At 42.7% G+C, this 22357-nt stretch overlaps 1 protein-coding gene across 3 annotated transcripts; it reads right to left on the reverse strand.

Moving 5' to 3' along the window:
- Positions 1-66: 66 nt before the first annotated feature.
- FXR2 (FMR1 autosomal homolog 2) lies at positions 67-16109 on the reverse strand. 3 transcript variants are annotated; one of them, XM_039847222.1, is made up of 17 exons: positions 15669-16109; positions 8694-8746; positions 8244-8337; positions 7531-7602; positions 7271-7419; positions 6931-7024; positions 6345-6461; positions 4372-4542; positions 3505-3583; positions 3074-3183; positions 2756-2842; positions 2237-2459; positions 1837-2034; positions 1544-1744; positions 1351-1446; positions 1099-1199; positions 67-764 (listed from the first exon to the last, which is right to left on the reverse strand). In XM_039847222.1, the coding sequence occupies exons 1-17, from the start codon at positions 15747-15749 to the stop codon at positions 669-671; spliced, it is 2022 nt and encodes a 673-aa protein (XP_039703156.1). In that variant the 5' UTR covers positions 15750-16109; the 3' UTR covers positions 67-668. The 3 variants fall into 3 exon arrangements, with proteins under 3 accessions (XP_039703156.1, XP_039703157.1, XP_039703158.1); XM_039847223.1 differs by having other exon boundaries at positions 1099-1169; positions 15669-15750; XM_039847224.1 differs by lacking the exon at positions 1099-1199 and having other exon boundaries at positions 628-764; positions 15669-15750.
- Between the last annotated feature and the right edge of the window lie 6248 nt (positions 16110-22357).

A 22357-nucleotide genomic window follows, 5' to 3' on the forward strand; every position in this document is an offset into this window, starting at 1 on the left:
GGACTGGTGAGTCCTAAGAAAACAGCTGAACCAAACTGGGCACAAGGAAGATGTAGGAACCAGAGAGCCATTTGGATTTTTTTATTCTCTTTTTAAATACTGTACAGTGAAAAATAAATACGCCTTCTCATCCACCAGACAAGGTTGGTCCCCCTTCCCCTGGGGGACCTTGTCACCCCCCTTCATACACACCCCTGGTTCTACTCCAAAACCTTCCCCATGCCTCCCACCCACTATATACCCTTACTATCCCCGTCTTCCACAGTGATGAGGCCCCAGAAATGGGGGGTACAGGATGGGAGGAGGGATAGCAGGGGAGCCCCCTGAACTGTCAAATCTGGGTGGGTCAAGGAGCACCCCGCACCAATAGGCGGAGAATGGGGGTGTTCAAAGAGATTGGGGCATTAAAGGATAAAGGCACATCCAGTCTGATGGGAAAGGAGAGAGGCTCCCCTCGCCCTGGGGGTAGGGTGGACAAGAGGGAGGGGGGTATGACCCTGTTACACACCCCTCCACTAGCTCCTGGAGGTTGGGGGGTACCCAAGCTGCTGTGCCACCCCCCTCCCCCCTAGATAAGAGCAGCTCCAGCGCAGGTCAGTCGGGCCTGTGAGGGCCATGGTGTTGGGCAGCAAGCGAGATGGAGAAGGGAGGGATGCGAGCTGGAGGTTTTATGAAACCCCATTCACCAAACTACCCAACTCCAGAGGGGCGGAGAGCTCCCCATTCTCTGAGGGGCCCTTAGGAAGCTTGCTGACAGAGTCACCCTGAGGGGAAAGTGGGAAAGAAAATGAAGAGGAAGCAAAGTGGTCAGTAGAAATTCAGGTAACAACATTCTTCCCTACACTCCTGGCATTGGGTGACCCAAGGGTTGGTCCCCTGATCTGACTCTCTCTAGTCACTCTTATCAGGTTCCAGAAAATATGTAACAAACTTTCCTCTCTTCTATTCGAACTTTCCACTATCTTAAATGTAGTCTAAACTCCATCCCACACAGCCTTCTTAGCAGTTAAGAGATTTGAGGACTTTCTTGTGCCTTCTTCCCCCCGAAAAAACAACAAAAAAGGGGGATGGGGAGTAAACTACATCTTGCCTGCCTACCTTCTGTCCTGAAAGAGGGTCCTCTGAGGGTTTAGTACGTTCCAGGGGTGGCCGCTGGCGGCTCTGAGACTCTGCTCGGGAGATATAGTCAGCCACAGTCACTGGGGAAGGCAGAGGACCAAGCATTTCAGAGGGAACCCAAGTATCCAGTCCCTAGACACCCACTGAACCCCAACCCCTGGTTTTCACAGTTAGGAGACATCCCATTCTCTCAGCTCTGAGGAAAGATGCTAGCATCCAGTGTTAGCTGACCTGGCTGACGGTCTCCACTGATAGAACCATCAGTACGGTTACCACGGTTACGGCGACGGCGGCTCCGATTCCGACGCTGAGGTCTTGACTCATCTTCTGCAGGGCATGAGAAAATGAGAGTCATGCATTCGATCCACCATCCCTCAGTTCTTACCTAGCTCTACTTTTTTTAGACCCCAGGCACACTCCTTACCTAGGCCATTCTCTGTCATGCCGGGCCCATCAGATTCCAGGCCACCATCCATGACAGTCCTGTCTTCGTCTGTGCGGCGGCGACGGGAGCGGCGGCGCCTGGCACTTGCTGGGGGTGGTTCCCCAGGCTCTGAGTCAATCGGGGGCTCTGGTTCAGATGTGTCCAGTAGACTATACGGATTGCTGTCTGGATCCTTCAGCACTGGTTAGAGGAAGAGGAGGAACTGGGAGTCAGGTGTCTACCATCTTTCCTTTTGGCCTACATTAATGAACCCAGCTGTCTGGTACTGGTACCTGAGCTAATAGATGAAGAGTTATATCTCGAGGTGGGTCGGGGAGCAGGTGGGGGTCCCCTACCGCGGCCCCCAGTTGGCCGCCTCCGGTTTTCTTCCCCCCGGGTTGGGGGATCCCGGTCTCCTGGCCCAGCTCGGGTGGGCTCTTCCCTCTTCTCAGACTCAGTCTCAGAAGCTGTGGATGGGTCTGAGCTGGGGCCTGTGGAACACAGTGGGGCTCAATTAAGTTACTCCCCTCAACCAAGGATTCATCATGGCCCCCAAACTAGAAGACATCTCCTTTTCACTCACAAGTCCCTCGGCCAATCACCTCATCATCTCCATCACCCTTTCCTCAAACTTCCACCCTCTGCCACGTCCCACACATCACAGCTCGCCTCACTCTCCCAGAGCCATCTCACCATAGGCAGGACCACCTGTCCTCCGGCCCCGGCCCCGGCCCCCGTAGCTGCCCCCATAGGTTCGTGTGGTGTGCAGGGAGGAGGAGGAGCTCTCATCTGTGGTATATCCAGCCTTGTCACTGCCACCGCTGCCCCGCCCACTCCCAGGAGGGCGGAAGCCCAGCCCAATCTGACGAAGCTGTTCATCAATCTGCAGCCTCTCCAAGCGAAGCTGCTCCACCTCCTAGTTGGGTAAAATATGGAGAAAGATATGGAAGGAGAAATAAGTATAAGAGCAATGAACAGTCTCCTTTCATGCTTCTCTGCCCTGACCATCCCTACATATTTAAACTCTCAGGAATGCAAGAAGACATTGGCAAAGAAAATTCAGGGAACTCCATAGCCCCAAATTTCACCCAGTGGTTTCTGTTCTACTCAAGACATAAACTGGGCACCACTACTCCTCACTTTATCCACCAGCAGTCTCAGTACCATTGCTACTCCCAGATCTTTCTCCCCCAGGCTTTCTGGCTTGGGTACCTGCAGGTAGGAGAGGTGATATTCCAGCAGAGCCTGAGCATTGCTGATATTCTCTCGAGTGCCAACAAATATGAAGGGAACCATTCCCTGGAGGGCGGAGGGAAGGAGAGATGGATTAGGAAAGTCAAATGGAAGTATTAACTCCACCCAGTATCCTATGGAAGTCCAAACAATGAAATCTTTCTGGCTCTACATCTACTAGGGGGAAACAAAAGTTCCCGTGCTCCACCCCCTAGAAATCCCAGCCCCCAGAGAATGACTTCATGAACAATCCCACCTACTTCTCGACACCAATCTCGAGGCGTAGTTGCCCCATACCTCCTCCCTGGGGTTCTTCTTGTCATTATCACCTTCTACTCGAACCCTCACCACACCGGATTTATCCACAATTTCCTGGATCACTTTCCCGTTCTTTCCAATCACTTTGCCTAATTGGGTAAAGAAGGAATTAGGCCTTTCCCCCGCCCCCCAAAGAAAGAAGAGTCAAAATAGTTAAGATACAGTCTTCCAGCTTCTATATACAGACTTTAATTATTTTCCTACTTATAAGTTCCTGGTGAGTTTTTACAGGAAAAAATATTATAAGCCCTAGATATTTGTTCTTCCATTTTTGTCACTCCTACTACATTCTGTTTTGTTCCTGTGAAACTAAAGTCCATGAGGATATGCCAAGTCCAGATCACTTTAGAGAATCTCACTTCTGGCCCCCCAACTATATTCTCTTTTATGTATACACACCCCCAACTCACCAACCAGGTTCCTGGGTACTTGAACGGAGTCCTCAGAAAACTCAAGGTAGCTTCGGGCCTGTCGGCACGCCTCAGGAGTCTTAAGAGAAGAGAAGTGGGGAGTCATTACTTAAACAGAGGACCTGGGATTACCTTTCCTTGGAGTAGCCAAAGCTACTGGGCCAAGAGTAGTACCTAGTGTTAGCTGAGCGGCCAACAGATGTTTCTGACTAAATATGAACGGGTTGTGGGAAAATATACATTAACACCTAAATTAAGGCATTAGACTTGGCCCCTGCAGCTAAATTGAAATTCCTTCTCTAAGAGGTTTGCCATGTAAGATGAGGAACAGTTTTCACTGATTGCTCAGACTTATCAACAAGATTATTCTCCTAGAAGTATAAGGCTTGGAGGAAACTGGAGCTTGAAGAGTAAGGGGAGTTTGCTTAAAACCCAGAGATAGCAAGCGGCAAAGCCAAATGCAGATTTTGTCCACATCTCATGTCCAGTATTTTGAGGTTTGCAGAATAAATATAAGACATGGTTCTACCTTTAAGGAACTTGCAGTTTATTTGAGAAAAAAATTGCTTCCATGAAAACTTGTATGGGTGGTACATGGAGGTGAGTCCTGGGACCACATAGTATTCGCAGCTCATAAAAACCTGTTTCTCTGAATTGAATAGTTACGTGTAAAGTAAAAAAAAAAGAGAGAGAGAGAGAGAGAGAGGACCTGGTTCTCAAACAATCTTCCTGCCACACTGTCTTTGGGAAAATGCACTGACACCAAAGTCAGGGAGGGAGAGCAACATGACTCAGGTTTCCATTCTACCTCACCCTCTCTTCTCTGTATATGCTAAGAAACCTAGATGACAGTTATCTTTTGCTGACCTCCCCGTAGATGCGGAAAGTGCAAGTCTCTTCACCCAACTCAATGGCTGTCACCCCAGGTACTTTTCGGGCCTGCTGGATGTTGGCACCATGAGTCCCAATTGCCAGTCCCATAAGGTCCTCTCGCACTGTGAACTCTTCTTGGAATGCTGCCGCCAACTGCTTACTGGTCTGAAAGGAAAAGGCACTGTAGGAATCATGGTGATGTAATCCCAGAACATCTGTCCCAGGTAGGAGGCTCTGCATAACTTCAGTAAGAAAAAAAAAGTGTGAAAGCAAGCCAGAACCATCCATGAGTCCACTGACCACTAGGACCTATGTGGAGAATTCAGGAACTTTTCATTCTACTCCCACCTTTCAAATACCAATAACTAGAGGGGAAGGGAGGAAATGAGGACAGAGTTTGGGCTAGAAGCCACTAACGTCCTAATTTGGCTCTAATACAGGCTGTGTGATCCTAAACAAAATACACACTCAATGCCTCAGTTCTGTCATCTGCTAATTATACCTGACCCACCCAATTCTCAAAGTATCAAGAGAATTAAATAAGATTGGTAAGAAAGGACTTGTCTCAAGGTAAATGCAAGTATAAAGAACTATTACCTTAACCAAACTATTATCGACTCCCAAAAATTTGACAAGAGGTTAAGAAAAGCATAAAGGAGCCTATAGAATACCATACTACTTAATTCCTTCGCCAGTCCTTTGTGTGATCCCTGGGTGCAAAGGCAGAAAGACAGGAAAGGTTCTAGAAGTATGAGTCCTAAGTAGGAAGCACCAAATAGGAAAGATGTCTGAAAAGGGACATTCCCAGATCACATTTCATGACTTCCTACCTCCAAGATGAATAAAGCTGAATTATAGCAAGAATTTACACGAGCGAGAAGAAATGACTGGAAAAAGGAACTAGGTTGGGTATTCAAAATAACTGAGATGATTTACAAATATCTTCTAGAGAAATTTGCCAAGGGTTTTCTTTCCTAAACTGCCTAATGGGTACAAGGGTACTTCTTGTATACACATTCAATATTTTTAAAAGAATCTTTAAAAAACAACACTGGCAAGATTTCTTAAAAATAAAGACACGTCCCCATACTTAAAACCATGCACCTATGGTTAACTTCAGTATCTGGTACTTAATCACACGGATCAATACAGCCATGTCCTGGAAGAGTAGAATATTCTACTTTTTGTCACCAGGAAACCTGTTCGTTGGGAAATGGAGCAGATACAGTTTGTATTATCTGGGGGTAATGGTGAATTTTTACCTGCCAGTGCTCTGAGTAGCATCCCGGGAGAAGTAAAAGATTACCATGATCTAGAATTTCCACAACTCAGAGAAAAGCTTTCCAAAAAGATCAGTTCATTTGATAAATGAAAATGCATGTTCAAACACAAACACACACCCTATTCAGGATGATATAATAACCTAAGAAAAGGGAATCTGACCGTCATAAAATGTCAGAACTCAAACCTCATAGAAATATTCTAGTTGAACTACTTCATTATCACAAATGAAGATGAAACTCAGTAAAATCAAATGATTTGTCAAAGGTCAATTATTTGACAAAGCAAGACTTAGGATTCCAAGTCTAGTATACAAATGGTTCTTAAACATATCCTGAAAAGTGTTTTAGTTCCCAGAGGTGATGTGAGAGATGCCAGTGGAAAAAAGAGCCACACCTCCTTCCACTGCTCTGATTATGTTTTATGCATTGAGCTCTCAAGTAAAATTTCACTTGAGCAAAAGGTCCCATTGCTCAAAAAAGCTTGAAAACAACTACACTATGACATGATGGAGCTCTGCCATCTGGAGGAGTCTGGGATAAAACACAAACCCAGGTATAACGACCCAGAAAGACCTTAGTCTTTTTGTTCTGTAAACATAAGAATATGTGTGGAGGATGGGATGGGAAGGGAGGCAGACAACAATACCAGTTTATTCAGCAATAAAATGTGGAGCCAAAATTTACCTCTAGGTGCTTGGTAGCTTCTTCATTGCGGGACATGAGTAGCAGTTTAGTGCGCAAGCTTCGAAAATGCATATCACCCAGCAGGGATGCCCGCTTCACAGGGGCTTCTGTGGTTGACTAGGAAGAAACCAATGGAAGTCATTAAAACTGACTTTGCATACATACTGTGGGAGAGCCCGCAACTGGGAATCAGGATGCCCGAGTCTCTGGAAAAGGGTGGGAATTAAAACATAAAGTTAAAGAAGAAGAAAATCATTGTGAGCCTCATAAGGGCCTGCTACCTCGGTACCTATGGGAAGTGATTTTAGGCAGCAAGCACAGGTGAGAACTGTACACTCTACTTTGAGAATCCAAATATGCCCAGACTGCAATACAATGACCAAGTTAAAAAAAAATTAGGGTCAGACATGGAGAAGACTAAGGAAAGGTAGGCTACCTGGGCCCACAGGGGTCAGGAGCAATAAAGTCCTCTCTGACAAATAAATATAAACACATTTAGCTCCTCTGTTTCTACAAAGGAGTTAAGGGGGAAGAAGGAAAAATTGTTCAAAGGACTTAACGTGAACTTTAGGCAGAATAAACTCACCAGAATGAAGAGCTCGCTATTTGTGATGTTGAGAAAGATGCAGTTCGCTCCCAATGCTTTCTTGAACTCTTTATGGACATTTTCATTGGAGCAGCTGCAGAAAAAGAGAAAAATGCTCAGTGTAGAGTGTAGTCTCGGAAGAGAGACTTAGAAAAATAAGAAAAGAGGAAGGACTCCAGTAAAAGAACAGGGATGAGGAAAAAGAGGAACTGAAAGCAAGAAGGGTTCTAGAGGGCCAAGGGAATAGAGAAGACTGAAACTAGAAGTGGGGCCTGGGAGAAACAGGGGCAGAGCTGAGGACTGTAGAGGGCCCATCACTCCCAACATCCCTAATACTCACGCTTCTCTCAGATCCTCAGGAACAGCCATGGTAACCTTGAAGAAACTGCCTTTAGTTGCAAGGGGATTGGGATTAACTGGCCGAAGCCGTTCCAGGGTGACAATCTCATTATAAGTGGCATCACAGGCAGCATATTCAATGACATAGAACTAGCAAAAAGAAAGACAGGAAAAGTTGTAGATGACCTGAGCTATCTCCCACCTTTCTATGACTAAAATATTTGTATCGGCAGTTCTCCAAAGGCCTTCACAATCACTCACATCTCCCTTCATCATCCGCACCCGGGCCAGCCACCAGCCACAAGGTTCTTGCTCATTGGCTCGAGAATAAACCTGAGAAGATGAAAATAAAAAAGATATTGAGGACCCTCCCAAAATATTACAAATGGACTAAGCATTAAGACACTTAGAGGGTATCCTTAAACCAAGATAAATAAAACTAGAAGTGGTAGCTACTAATTGAAAATCAGAGGGCACTAGATTTTAGATGCTGTTACCATGAATGAAAGGTAAATAATCTTCTGAAACTGGGAAGCTCCCTGAAAGTTTAGTTGATCACAACAGAGATGGATAGGAAACTGCTGCATTTCACCTGTCCATAAGCTACATGGCTAGATGTAGTAGCTTAGCTCAGGGAAGGAGAGTGAACCAACCATGAGGAGCCTAGAACAGCAGTCTCCAACCTTTTTGGCATCAGGGACCAGTGCTTTTGTAAGAATCCAATGTCTGATGAGCTGAGATGGAGCTGAGATAGTGATGCTAGTGCAGGGGAGCAGCTGCAAACACAGACGAAGCGTCATTCGCTTGCCCGCCACTAACCTCCTGCTGTGTGGCCCAGTTCTGAACAGGCCTCGGACTAGTACCAGTCTGTGGCCCGGGGATTGGGGACCCCTGGTCTAGAATACTGGTATCAGAGTAAGGGAGATGTAGTGAGAAAAGTGACATTTAGAAAGGGTAAACTCCATGACCCTTACCTCTACCTCATCTCCTTCTGTGATCTCCTTATTATAATCAGCTGGAGGTGGTAGCCGGACATCCCCGAAAGGAATTTGTCTCTCACTCTGCCAGCTGCAAAAGAAACTGTGATATGAAAGCTATTCAGGCTAATGTGGCTGCCCATTTCTTCAGGAAGGGGTTACTGCCTAAAATTGCTGAGTAATTTCCACCTTCCCTGGTGATTATAGGCTAAACCCCAGGCCCTGCTCCATAGCAGTATCTTCCATCTCTTGCTATAATCTAAATACTGGGTCAAATGCACCCCCCTCACCAAATTTCAGCCCTTTCCTCTTCTGGGATCCATATAAAATTGCCCACCCATACCGTTGGCTCTCCCCCACCTATTACATGCCTCATGGTACTCAGCTGCCCCCTCTTCTCCACTTCTAGGACCTAGTATGCTGGATTCTCTATTCCCAAGGTCTTACTTGTTTTCAAAGAAGATAGTGACAGAGTCTTCATGGACATCCTTCACAAAGCCCTAGAATTTTAGAACAAAGTAAAAAAAGGAAAATAAAAATAAGGGTTTGTAAGCTGACAAGGTCCTTGCAATCTGTGAAGTCAACCAAGGATTGCCTTGCCTAAATAAGTAAATAAATAAATAAATAAATAAAAAAGGAAAATAACAATTTACCATCACCTCAACCAATAAGGAAAGAGACATTTGGAGGTCCTTAAACTAGAGTTTCAGATTGGAACACAATCTAAAGACAGATCCAGGAAAATAGTTGTATTGGAGAAAGAATATGAATACTCAGGTAAAGATAAAGGAATGATACTGGCATGAAAAGAGATGTGGCAAAATCCAGAAATAAGATGAGACATAAAGTAGAAGGGGGCAACAACTTGCTTCAAAACAGCCTGGAAACTACCTGGTGGTCTACTATGGCTCCCAAAGGGGCCTCCCTATCTGTCTGCCTCCTGTTGTGCTGAGCAACTTGCCAGACTTCACTTAAAATACCAACAATATTCAGCAAGGCTAAGAATATCCCATGAGACAGTGTGAAGCTGTCCTAGAACACCTAGAGGACATCAGGACCTGCCAACAGAGAGAAGGGTCTATCTCCCCAATACAGCAAGACCTGAGCAAACTTGGTGCCTCAATGCCTGGGTCTTAAGAGAATAAAAAGAATATTGGAAAAGTCCAAAGCTATGAACAAAATTTACAAGGAAAAATTAGGACTTAAGAGATGTGAGATTTCTGAATGCTAGACAATGACACTGTAAGCATCTGAAAAGATAATAAAATTTGTAGAACAGCCCAATCTCAAGATCATGACAAGGGAAAACAGTGATGATTAAATGGCTGGTCTATCTTCTATTTCTATGTTCTCACTGAAGAAGCCAAAGCTATGTGTTCAATCCTATGCTTCCAATTTTCTATCTTTTCTATTTTCACATACTCAAAATTAAGAACTGCTAATTTTGATAAAGTCCAATTTATCGATATATTCTTTTATGACTAAGCCTGTGGTCTCATGTATAAGAAATCTTTGCCTAATCCAAGACCATAAAGGTTTTCTCCTATGTCTTCTTCTAGAAGTCTTATAGGTTTTGTTTTACACTTAGGTCTATAATCCATTTTGAGTTAAATTTTGTATATGGTGCAAGATATGATCAAAGTTCATTTTTTACCTATGGATATTGTTTGAGTACCATTTACTGAAAAGACTATCCTTTCACCCTTGTACACTGTTGGTGGGATTATAAATTGGTACAGCCATTATAGAAAAGTCTGGAGGTTCCTCAGAAAATTAAAAATAGAACTACCTTATGACCCAGCAATTCCACTTCTGGGAATTTATCTGAAGAAAACCAATTTGAAAAGATATATGCACTGCATGTATCTATGTTTACTGCAGCACTATTTATAATAGCCAAGATATAGAAGCAACCTATAAGTGCCCATCAATAGACTACTGGATAAAGATGTGGTACACATTACAATGAAATATTACTCAGTCATTAAAAATAAAAAAGAAACTTTACCATTTGCAATGAAATTAACAGACCTAGAGGGTATTATGCTAAGTGAAATAACTCAGAGAAAAGACAAATACCATATGATTTTACTTTTATGTGGAATCTAAAGAACAAAATAAATTACTAAAACGCAAACAGACTCATAGATACAGAGAACTGGTGATTGTCAGATGGGAGTGAGGTTGGAAGGCTGGATGAAAAAGGTGAAAGGATTAAGAAGTACAAATTGGACCAAAACAATAATTTGTAAAGACCTATGCACTCCAATATTCATGGCAGTACAATTTAAAATAGCCAAGATATGGAAGCAATCTAAATGCCCATCAACAGATGACTGGATAAAGAAATTATGGTTCATATATACAATGGAATATTACTCAGCCATTAAAAAAAATGAAATCCTACCATTTGCAACGACATGGATGGACCTAGAGATTATTATGCTGAGTGAAGTAAGTCAGACCTTGAAAGATAAATACCATATGATTTCACTTATATGCAGAATCTAAGGAAAAGAACAAACTAATCAAAAACAGACTCACAAACATAGTGAACAATTTTTGGTGATGGAGAGAGGGGAGGAGGGTTGGGAGGCTGGGAGAATGGGATGAAGGGTTAAAGAAGTACAAATTAGTAGTTGATAGTTGGGTATGAGGAGCATGACAGAGGGAATGCAGTTAGTATTAATATGATGGTTAAGTGGAGGGCCAAGGGAGGGAGGGAGCAATTGGGGGGATCATTTTATGAACATTATAGATGTCTAACCAATGTACTGTATATGTGAAACTAATTTAAGTAAATTTATAGTTTTTAAAAAAGTACAAATTGGTAGTTACAAAATAGTCATAGGGATATGAAGTACAGTATAGGGAATATAGTCAATAATATTGTAATAACTACAAATAGTGCCAGGTGGGTAATAATCAAAAGGATCACTTCATAAATTATATAAATGTCTAACCATTATGCTGTACAACTAAAACGAATATGAAATAATCCTGAATGTCAAAAAAAAAAAAAGTTTAAAAATTAAATAAATAAGATTAACTACTGAATTGTCTTTCACTTCTATCAAAAATCAGGAAATGCAAATTAATACATAATGACAGAAAGCAGTTCAGTGCTTGGAAGAGGACTTCTTGGAGTATAGAAATGTTCATTATCTTGACTGTGGTAATGGACTTATATATTGATGTCAAAATCCAACGAATTATACACTTTAAATATATGTAGTTCACTGTGACAATTATACCTCGATAAAGCTGTTTTAAAAATTACAAGTTTCAAAAGGCTAATTAATACACAGGAACTATTCCTGAGTTTTGCAACTAGGGACAAAAGCTGAACTTGGGAAACATCGAAAATGCACACTTTTGTCACTCCTCCCTCAAAGAACTGGTCAATCATAAATATTCACTATACTGCTGTTTCCTTACAAGCCATCTTTCTCTTCTTTCAGGATAGGATCTTGTTATTGAGCTTTTACTGCTTAAAGCTTTACTACTGCCCAAGACATTAGTACTCCTGATACTGCCTGGCCTCTTATTTACCCATGCTTTAGCTTTCTCTGCCATTCCCTTCCCCAGAAATGCTTTTTCCACTCTTCATTCAGCTCCATCAATTCCCACTCCTACTATTCACAAGTCTTCTGAGGCACTTTCACCCCTCACTATTTTTGCCTGAGTCCCTCTTCCCTTTCCAGTTCTTCTCTTAGTTCCTTGAGTGTCCTCCTCCCTTTCCCCACAGCTACTAATACTATATCCCTTCCCTCTTCTTTTCTCCCTTTAGAAGGGTCTGGAGTTCTAGAAAATTTTCAGCCGGCTTCCTCAGCTGACTTTATCCAATTCTTTACCCAAAATGTCTCCAAGCTTTAGATGAAGAGTAGCTACTATCAAAACATTTTAGGGATGAGATAAAAGTGGAAGAGATAGAGAATCACTTGCCTTCCTTTTTTGTGAAGAGATAAGAACTCCTAGGTATACCTACTTACAAAGGATATGCCTATAGCTCTAATCCCATTCTCCTCCAGGATGTCAGTTGGCCCTCAGGAGGAGATAGCAATATTACTCTGGTTTTTCCACCTACCATGATCCCCGAAGCAGAAATTCAGAGCTCAGAATGGAGTTTTCCCTCGAATTACTCAGCAGTTCAACTAAATGTCACTTAATCTTCAAATATTCTCCAAAACAGGTTTTCTCAACTTCGTATTTCAACCCAGTCTCTGCTCCTTAATTCCACCCACATCACCCCAGTTTTTTTCCTCCAAAGATACTAGTGGTAGATAGTGAGCTCCCAATTCTGCTCAGTGCATGCTTACTGGGAAGATAAGCAGGTGAGGGCAAGAGCTGATAGTGAATCTCTAGAAAGCCAACTAGATCTAAAGGATTATTTGATTCAGTGGACATGGCATATCCTAACTTTGGCTTATAGCAGTGGTCCCCAATCTTTCTGACACCAGGGACCAGTGCTCCTATGAGAATCTAACGTCCGATGATCTGAGAGCAGAGATAGTGATGCTACCGCTGGAGAGTGGCTGCAAACACAGATGAAGCTTCGCTGACCCACAATTCGCCTCCTGTTGTGCAGCCCAGTTCCTAATAGGCTTTGGACCAGTACCGGTCTTGGCCTGTGGGTTGGGGACCTCTAATTTATAGGACCTAGGATCAGATAGAGGAACAGAAAACCCTAGATTCCTAGGTATTTCAGTTTCCTCAAATTCTAGAAGATATGAAATTAGTCCCCACATTCAACCTATCTTCTAGTCCTGGGCTCTCAAAGGAGGGAGTTCTAGGAGAAAAGCAGGAAACGTCTGGGTAAAAACCACATACTGAAACTGAGTATGCCATCCATATTTCTTAAAGAAAAAATGAAAATTAGGATATCCAGGCAAGGTCTGGAAAGTTGGATTGTGCTCTGAAAGGTGAACAGATACTTCACTTAGGAGTACAACTTAAAGAATTTTCAGATACATTAAGTTCTGACAAAAAAGGAAGAGCTGATGGGATAGCTACAAAATCACTTAGATCCCAAATCTGACCCTTGCAGTTATTTCATGGGAGATCAAATACAGGACTCAAGTCTGAGAGGGGAGAAAGGGACCTTCCAAATACACAGTTCTAGCAGCAATGTAAACACTCCTTGACCCACCGAAGTTAGCTGAGTCATGAATATTCAATCTATAGCAAGGTCAGAATAGATAAGTACATGGCACTGAAAGCTGAAGAAAAATTAGTCTGAATTTAGGGATTTATTGTTAACTAAGCCTTGGGACACAAAACACTAATGTGGCCACAACAAAAAAAATCCACAATATCTGGATTTGGCTCAACTGCAAACTCTGCTCATGGATTCAAAGTATCCTGTCCCCAATTCACTCAAGTCTATCACTGCAATAGCCCCCAGAAGAAAAGGGAAAGATTCAGAGAGAGACACTTATATATGGAAAGAGAAACATCTCCCTTCCCAGCTGTGTCACAGTTAATTTGAACTGGATACCAATCTTCCCCAGCTGTGCTTGGCTCCCATGCTTCCTAGAACAAAAGCAAACATATCTTGATCTCAGACTCAGTTTAAGAATCACTTTTCTTGGACCCCAGAATCTGGGGGTAGGAAGGACCCATGTAAAAGACAAGATATTGGGGGAAAATGGAGTGAAAGTCTAATGAGTAAGGGTATTTCCACCAATGTAATGTAAATTTTTGGAGAAAGAATATGAGACAAATGTACTCTATCAGAATCAGAAAAGAATTAGAGACTTTGCCAAAGAAAACAGAAATGCTATGGAGGCAAGCTAAAAGAAAAAGTCCCATGAGTTAGAAAAGTATGCAGAAAAAAAAAAAGACAGAAGAGATCAGCTGGGAGCATCCTTCAGACACTGAATAAGGTGGTTCCTGGGGATTACACAGGAATACAGAAATAATACGGTAAGAAGGCAGATACTTAAATTGAGAGAATACGTTAAGATAGATATGGGTACCGATAGGCACTGAATATAAAGAAATCTGGTGAGGGAAGTAAGGCAGAAATATAAGCATTTGGAGTGGGTAAAAAAATGACTACAATGAACTTATCAGTTGAAGCTGGGGCAGACACCTTCCATTCCAAGTGCAAATATGAGACCCTTTCCATGACTTCACAGAGAAGTTGGAGAAAGTCATTTCCAAGGACATGAAGGTAGAGAAGTCTATTATGGGAGAAAAGCTTGTGGGAAAGTGAAGGAAAGGTGGCTCTTCTTACAAGTGATGTTACGAGAAGGTCTCTCTCTCTCTCTGCTCTTGCTCCTCAGGGTAAAATGAAAAAATAAGAAATTTTAAAAGTCTGTGTAACAATTCCAGGCATAAAGTCTAGAGAGGTTCAAAATAACAAGTCACCCAAAGAAAATTTCCTGGTCTTTCTCTGACTTAATCTGAATGGGCGGGGGGGCGCAGGGGGGGTCCTAGAAAATGGATTCAGAATAAAGGTGGTAGTAAAAGGAGTTCTAAAGAGCTAAAGGGGGAGCTGAAGTAAACAAGGATCTTTTAAAGACAGTCCCCTTCTGCTTCAAATAAAGCTATCAGATTCCCAAATTGGAAGAGTTGACCATAAGTCTTCTAGAAGTGGAAATTGTTAAGATAAACAGAGGAAATCCTCATGAGATCCCCTTTTAGAGATAATATGAAGCTTATACTCCTCAAGATGAGCTATATGAATGACTTAAATGTATCTGAGGTCAGCATGAGATAAATAAAATCCATGCCTGAGTAGAATGGTAGACCAGCTAGCTAGCCTTGGGAATAAAGAGGTGGGGTGAGAGACTTCTGAAAAGATGCCACCTTATGGCTAGAAGGCAACTTGACTGGTACAATCCAGAGTTCCTGAGATCAAAGACATCAAATGTCATACATTTCTGACAATTTCTCCTTAGATTGGGAACAGAAATACAAGGTGAAAGGAGGGTGTTTTCCACAGCCAGTAGGTAGAAGCCTCTGGGAGGAAGATGAAGAGATCTAATACGAGGCTGCCTTCCCAAGGAGGTAACAGGAGAAGAATAAAAAGAATTCTCTGTGTGCTTGGACTGTGAAAAAGACGTGATTAAGGTCTAAGACATGTCCTCTACTAGGAAACAGAAAAAGTCAGTCATTATGAACCTGGGTAAATGAGGTCTCTTGGGGGTGGGGAGACACTGATCCAAGCACGATAATGCCCTGATGTCACCCCCTCTGAAATGGGGGTAAAAGCAGGTGTAACAGAGGGGCCAAAAATAAGAGATAAGGGGTTAACTTCCAGAGGTCTCCCCAGGAGGGCTGCGGGTGGGAGCATGGGTCTAAGGTTCTAAGGGTTAGGACTTACTTAGCTCCAGTTCAATCCCGCCCTACTCTTCCCTGCTCTGGCTAGAGAGAGGGAGCTAAAGATGAGTGTCCCCAGTCGGCGCGCCGCCTCACCTTGTAGAAGGCCCCGTTGGAACCGCGCACCTCCACGGGCAGTCCCGGTTCCACATCCCCCCCAGAGGCCAGGCCGCCCATGGCGCCGCCACCGCTTCCGACTCCCCCGGCGGCGGCTGCAGCAGAGGTCTGGGTACGGACCGGGCCAGGCCCTCGGCGTCTCCCCGGAGGAGGAGCCGGAGGGGGAGCTGCGGGGGGCGGGAGCCGGGCGGGCCCCACCGCGGCCCTGCCACAGCCAACGAGCAGGGGGCCGGGGCCGGGCCGCTCCCCGTCCGCCGCCGCCGCCTTGGTCTCCGCCACCGTGAGGGAAACGGCTGGCGCCGCCGTTGCCTTCGTCACCTCAGCTTCCGCCCGCCGCCGCCCCCGCTGCTGCCTCAGACCCGGGACCCGCTGCTGCCTCTGCCGCTCCACCGCCTCCACCTCCCCCTGCCGCCGCCGCCTACTGCGCAGGCGCGCCGGGCACCCGCCCGTCGCGCGCGGAACCCTGAGGGCCACGGCGCAGGCGTCAAGGCTGGCGACCCAGCTCGCGCTCGCCAGCGCAGCAGGGCTTCCACACTCCCTTTCGCTCTCTTACTCCCCCTCTTGGTAGCTTACTTGCGCTTGCGCAGAACGAGATTGGCTCGCTTCACCACCCTACCACTTCACCTCCCCTCTCTTCCTTCCGCGCCCCACAACACTGAGAGCTAACCAATCATGGAGAGGGAGGGGCCGCGCTCACTCAATCGGATTGGGTTTCTGCTGCTCCTGGCCAGACCACACCTACTTCACTGGGCGCTCCACCAGGTTTGGACAAGTTTGGGATGGGCATGCGCCCGAATGACTGCTTGGTCACTTTCCTCACCTTTGTCTTTCTTGGTGCGCACGCTCCAAAGCAAAAAAAAAAAAAAGTGAAAAAGTGACCGGTGCGCAGGTCGAGTCCATCCATACGTATGTATTGACTCTTTTGAGCACTTATAACTCTGTACAATAGATAGGACTCACTTTCTTGCCTTGAGAAGATTCTGATCATGCATATAGTGAAAGGCTAACTAATAATTTCAAGGCAGTACTGAAGCTCAACGCAAGATGTGATCATGTAAATGCTGAGGAAATTCAGAATAGAAAACATTGTTATGGAGTAAGGATAGTTGTGGGAAATTTTTGGATCCTTGAACTAAGATACGAATTTTAGATAGCAGTGAATAATATAGCACAGAAATTAGAATCATGTGTTATGCATTTAATCATTTACCAAATATTTATTTAGCCTGTGTTCCAATCAATGGTAAATGCTAGGGATACAAAGACAAGGTGTGGCCCCTGAGCTCAAGGAATTTATAATATAATGGAGAAGTGGCAGACAAACAAGTTTTAACAAATAAAAAATAAGTACATAGAGTTCAACTGAAGTGGTAGAGATAAAGACAGGGTATTGAGGGAATCCCATGTAGACAATGGTCATTGTTCTTCAGAGTGATCAGGGAAGACCACAGAAGAGGAGGTGATGCAAATTGAGAGTTGAGTAGGAGTTTGCTAGAAGAAAAGTGCAGGAAGAGTATTCTGGAGCAAACAAGGAATACAATGATGCAAAGGAGCAGAAAGAGCATATCCTTTGGGGAACTACAACTAGTTCAAACACCATCAACTTGAAGTAAGGAGCTGCAGGAAGCTAGATTGTAAAGGACTTGAAACTAGATCAAGGAGAATGGCAAGCCATTGAAAGATTTTAAGCCATAGGTATAATGTGATAAGATTTGCGTTTTATAACTGCGGAGAACAGATAGAAGAGTAGAGGTAGTCCTGAAGGTGGTGAGACTTGTAAGGAGCCATTGCAGGTGAGAAAGATGCCGAGGACCTACTTGAATCAGGGGTAGGAGCTGATTTGAGCCTGTTAAATTTGCAATAGTCAACAAGAATTGGTGATGAGGGTGGGTTGGGATGAGGTCAGAAGCCAATGAAGAAGTGGGAGGAACATAGGACTGCTACCAAATTTTCACCTTGAGTTACTAACCAATAATGCCAATCATGGAAGAGAAAACACAAGAAACAAAGGTTTGGAGAAGTTGATGAGTTTAATGAGTTTGATTTTGCTCTTTGAGTTTGAGAGGCCTGTGAACCATCCAGGTGGTCCCATGATCTCTTGTCTTCGACAAATTTTTCAGGTTCTAACTTCAGTATAATTTCATTAACCTTACATATGCCCACACTAGGTTAAATCTCCTGCCTTACACTGCCAAAGCATCCTATACTACTTTGTGGCACTCATCATGGTTGTATTATTAATCATTTCTCCAGCATCTCTTTTCTGCCATCACACTACAAGCTGTGAGGTCAGAGATTGGGTTGACTGTGTTCCATGTCTGTTTGTATGCACCATTGTATATCCAGTACCTAGCACAGTTCCTGGCACAGCAAATATTAACTGAATGAAGGAATCGATGTCCTGCAGGTCAATGGACACATAAGTGTGTGACCCAGGAGAGGTCTGGGCTAAAGAGGTGGATGTGGGAATCATTAGCATATAAGTCATAGTTAAGGCTGTAAGAGAAAATTAAATCTCTAAAGAAAAGTGTAGACTGAGCAATGAATTGAGTCCAAGATGGAACTCTCAACTACACCAGTATTTAAAGAGCTGGCAAAAAAAGAGATGCCTTCAAGAGTGTCTGAGAAGGAGCAGCAGTAGCTATGGTGGTAGAAATGGTAAAGTGACTATCAGCAGTGATTCTGACAAAAGGAAGCGGGTGTTAGAGAAATTAAGTCAAGCAGATTATCAAGAGTGCTGGCGGTCAGACTGAAGTTTGGGTTTGGACTCTTAAGCAATAGGAGCAACTGAATTTTGTTTTAGAAATGACACTAATCACCAACTTCCAAAGCCTCTGGCACCAATAGTCCTCTCAGGTTTGACTTTTTCTTCTTCATCTGCTCTCATTATTGTTCATTCGAGCAAAGGATGGAAGCAGGAAAGGGGAAAGAGCATTTCAGACAGGAGAATAGCATGCACAGAAGGCCCAAATGATAGAGTACAATGCATTTAAGGTACTGAAAAGAATCTAACATGTTTAGAACTGACTTAAAGAGAAACATGGCTGGATGGGTTGGTTTGAGCCAGAGCTTGGAGAGCTTGAAACATTATTTAGAAGTTTGAACTTTCTCCTGACAGCAGTGGGAGTCATTACAGTATTTTCAGTCAACTTGCCTTTTAGTAAAATTACTCTAGCTAAAGTATAAAGAATGTATAACAGAATGCCCCGTTTGGCTTAGGACTTCTAAATAAAGACACTGGGAGGAAGATAGAAAGATGGATAGAGCGATAGGTGGATGATTAGATAGATACTGAAAAGGGAGATTAAATAAAAGTTTACATACTGAATGTTGAGATTTACTCAAGACTTTTTCACCCAGCTCTGAGATTACCTACAGCCAGGCTTATACCCTCCAAGTGGGAGTTTGAAAGAGTCTTCTCTGAGAAATCTGATCAGACAATAAAAAAGATCTAATGATATTGAAAGCAGGGGTTCCTCAAGGAAATGGCCTAGTGGATCACCCTAAAGTTCACAGTCAACATGCCACTCTTCTACCTCCCAATACACATATACAGTTTCCATTCAGTACTTTAGTGTCCCAATGTTAAATAAAAGCAGACAACAGAGGATTACCAGACATTTGAGAAAAGCTTCTAAAATGAAAGAGTCTAAAACAAATAGAAAAAAAGAGGAAAAAAATCTTAGAAGAAATAAAGATTATACAAGGAGGAAAAGACTCATGAATGCTGTCGGAGAAGAAAAGAACATACATTCATGAAACAAAAACAGAATGCTTGAAAAAAATGCTTAAAAAATGCAGAGAACAAAAGAGAGCTCTTAGAAATTAAAAATAGGAAAATAGAAATAAAAATTCAATAGAAGGATTGGAAAATAAAATTAATTTCCCAGAAAGTAGAGCAAAAAAATATAGAAGGTAGAAAAAAAAGAAAATTAAGGACTAGTTCATGGGATTCGACATCTGAATAAGAAGAGTTCTGGAAAAAGACAATAGAAATTAATAGAGAGAAAATCATCCAAAAAATAATAAATCAAAAAAATTTTCCATAAGTGAAGAACATGCCTTTCCAGATTGAGAAGAACTACACTAAGACATTTCCATGTAAAATTTCAGAATGCCAGGATAAAGAAAAGATCCTAAAAGCTGTTGGAGGATGAGGGAAGGATAATAAAGATAGGCTTCATACAAAGGATCCAGAATAAGAATTGTTTTTAGACTTCTTAACAGCAACACCAGAAGCTTGAGAAAAGCATTGGAGACATGACTAAAATTATTAGGGCAGGGGGTGGCTCCATAGTGTAGTGGTTAGCATGTTTGCTTTACATGCAGAAGGTCCTGGGTTCATGCCCCAGGTGGAGTCACGGACCAGGACCCCCAGGGGTGCCAGGCTCTGGGTACATGCTGTGAGCATGTGGGAGGAGATGCCCTGCCTTCAGAGATCCAGTTCTTAAGGGGAAACAGCAACATCCATAGGTCAAGGGTGGAAGTGGCGGGGGTGGGGGGAATCAAAGAGGAAGAAAAAAAAATTCTTAGGGCAAATTATTTCCAACTTAGTATTTGATACCCAGCCACACTGTCAACTGAGTGCAACAGTAGAACAAAGACATTTTCAGTCTTAATAAGTCTCAACAAATTTACCTCCTAGGACCCCTTTCTTAAGAAGCTCCATCAAAGTAAACCAAGAAAGATGAAGACATAGGTTCCAGAAAACAGGATTATCAACACAAGAGAGAGGCAAAAGAATGTGAAGGGAGATTCCATTAGTGCCTCCTAAAGATCAGGCTCTGGAAAAGTTCTTCAAATAAAATAGATCAAATCCCTTATGTGTTTGTATATCCTTAAAAGAGATTAACACAACTAAGGGAGAATTTTGGGATAAATTAGTGTACACAAAAAACTAAGCAAACAAAAAAGACAAGGCAAGTATTAATTCCAGGGTAAGCAAAAATGGTGCAGAAAAGAACTGTTAACTTTCCACATGGCTCAACTGTGAAAGCATTTGCATAATCATTAATAATAATGTAAACACTGAAAACAGATCCAACAAGATTATGATATAATATTGGAAAGATGAGAGGATGGGATGGGTAACAGGGGAATTGGAAAAGAGAGTTAGCGGTGGGAAGTCAATAGCCAATAGCTAAAACAGAAACACCAGGAAGTGGTAATACTCACATGCTATTCAGAGTGTGGATTATGAAGGTGAATACAAAACACAACAACACAATTTTAAAAATTAAGCGATTGTCTTTAAAGAGTGAGGGAAGCTGGAAGACTACTGTTTTTATATAAGCCTTTTAGAACTGATTCTTTAAATGATATATATCTTGACAAAAAAAGATAACCACAGAAAAGGCGGGTGGTTACGGAAGGAGGCTGGGAGATTAGTTAGAAGGCTGGGGCAATTTTCAGAGAGGTGATAGTGGAAGTGGGGATAGGAATATGGATAGATTTGAAAGATATGTTAATTAAGTTTTCTTTATTCTCCCTTTAAAAAGCCCTCCCCCTAAATGCTCTCCCCTCTGTTCTCCCTGCAATGGCCAGAATCCAGGCCTTATCACCCCATACAATTAACGCATATATCTAATAAAATCACCTTATAGGAGGTTAATGAAGTGATGAGTGGGCCAGAGCCCAAGGAGTGGCTGCAAAATGGGGTGATGCTGGAGTGCGGACATCATGCTGTGAAAACTGGTAAGATCTGGGGCCAAGGTGAGATAAGAACATAAAAAGTGTAAACTCTGAAAAGCAAAGACAGCAAGATGGGGGCAAGAAAAATTTTGGAAATATTAAGCTTCCTAGTTTAGACCCTTTCTTCTGCATTAATGTTTAGTTTTGTTCTTTTTTTTTTTTTTTTTTTTCATAGAAGCAATACATGGGCATCACACAAAATTCAGAAGGTCCAAAATAGTATGTGGGAAAAGCAATCTCCTTCTTTTTGTTCCCTGGCCACCTAGTTCCTCTCCCAAGGCAACAACACTTTCAGCTTGTTTATGCATCCTTCCAGAAATAATCCATTCTACATTAAAATTTAAGTTTAAAAAGCCCCATATCTAGGTAAATTGATCATGTTTACAAGATATTAATCCCTGCCACATTGAGATCAGAGATATTAATCCCTGCCACATTGAGATTGGCCAAGGATGAGACTGGATTCTTCTGGCTCTCATCTATGGAAGCAGCTGACCAGCTTTACTATCTCTTGATCAAGGTTGTCGTAAAAGCCTATCTGCAGTAAACTAGTTTTAAAGGCCAAAATTTGGCATCACTCTGGAAGAATTGGGAAGAACAGTGTACTGTTTGGCTGAATCTTTTTTTTTAATTTGAACTTAAGATGGATCTTTAACTCTATCTAGACTTCAGTAGATCTTGTTTCTTACAATTTACGTATTTATTACCTGCTTGTCCCCTTTCAATGTCTAAACTGTGACCATTTAACCAATAGTTCATCCACAAAGGTAATAATATGCCACCATTGAAAGGGATGACAGATGTTTATGTTTAATGGCATGGGAAGATGCTTCTAATATAGTAAATGAAAAAACAGATTGCAAAAGCGTATGGTCTCATAAATCCCTACACACTCAACTAATTATATGTATATACATACATTGAAAAAATCCAAAGAAATGATACCAAAGGGTTAACGTACTTATGTATAAAATATT

Source organism: Pteropus medius, unplaced genomic scaffold, assembly GCF_902729225.1.
Source record: "Pteropus medius unplaced genomic scaffold, Ma_sr-lr_union100, whole genome shotgun sequence".
NCBI lineage: Eukaryota > Metazoa > Chordata > Mammalia > Chiroptera > Pteropodidae > Pteropus > Pteropus medius.

Bases quoted from the DNA above. Each gene is read 5' to 3' on its own strand.
- FXR2 (XM_039847222.1), bottom strand. From the start codon at position 15,749: ATGGGCGGCCTGGCCTCTGGGGGGGATGTGGAACCGGGACTGCCCGTG. The intron at 7,603-8,243 runs GTAAGGGTCATG...TCATCTTCTCAG, and splicing joins CAGAAGGAGATGAGGTAGAG to GTTTATTCTCGAGCCAATGA. The intron at 765-1,098 runs GTAGGCAGGCAA...CTTTCCCCTCAG, and splicing joins ACCCTCTTTCAGGACAGAAG to GGTGACTCTGTCAGCAAGCT.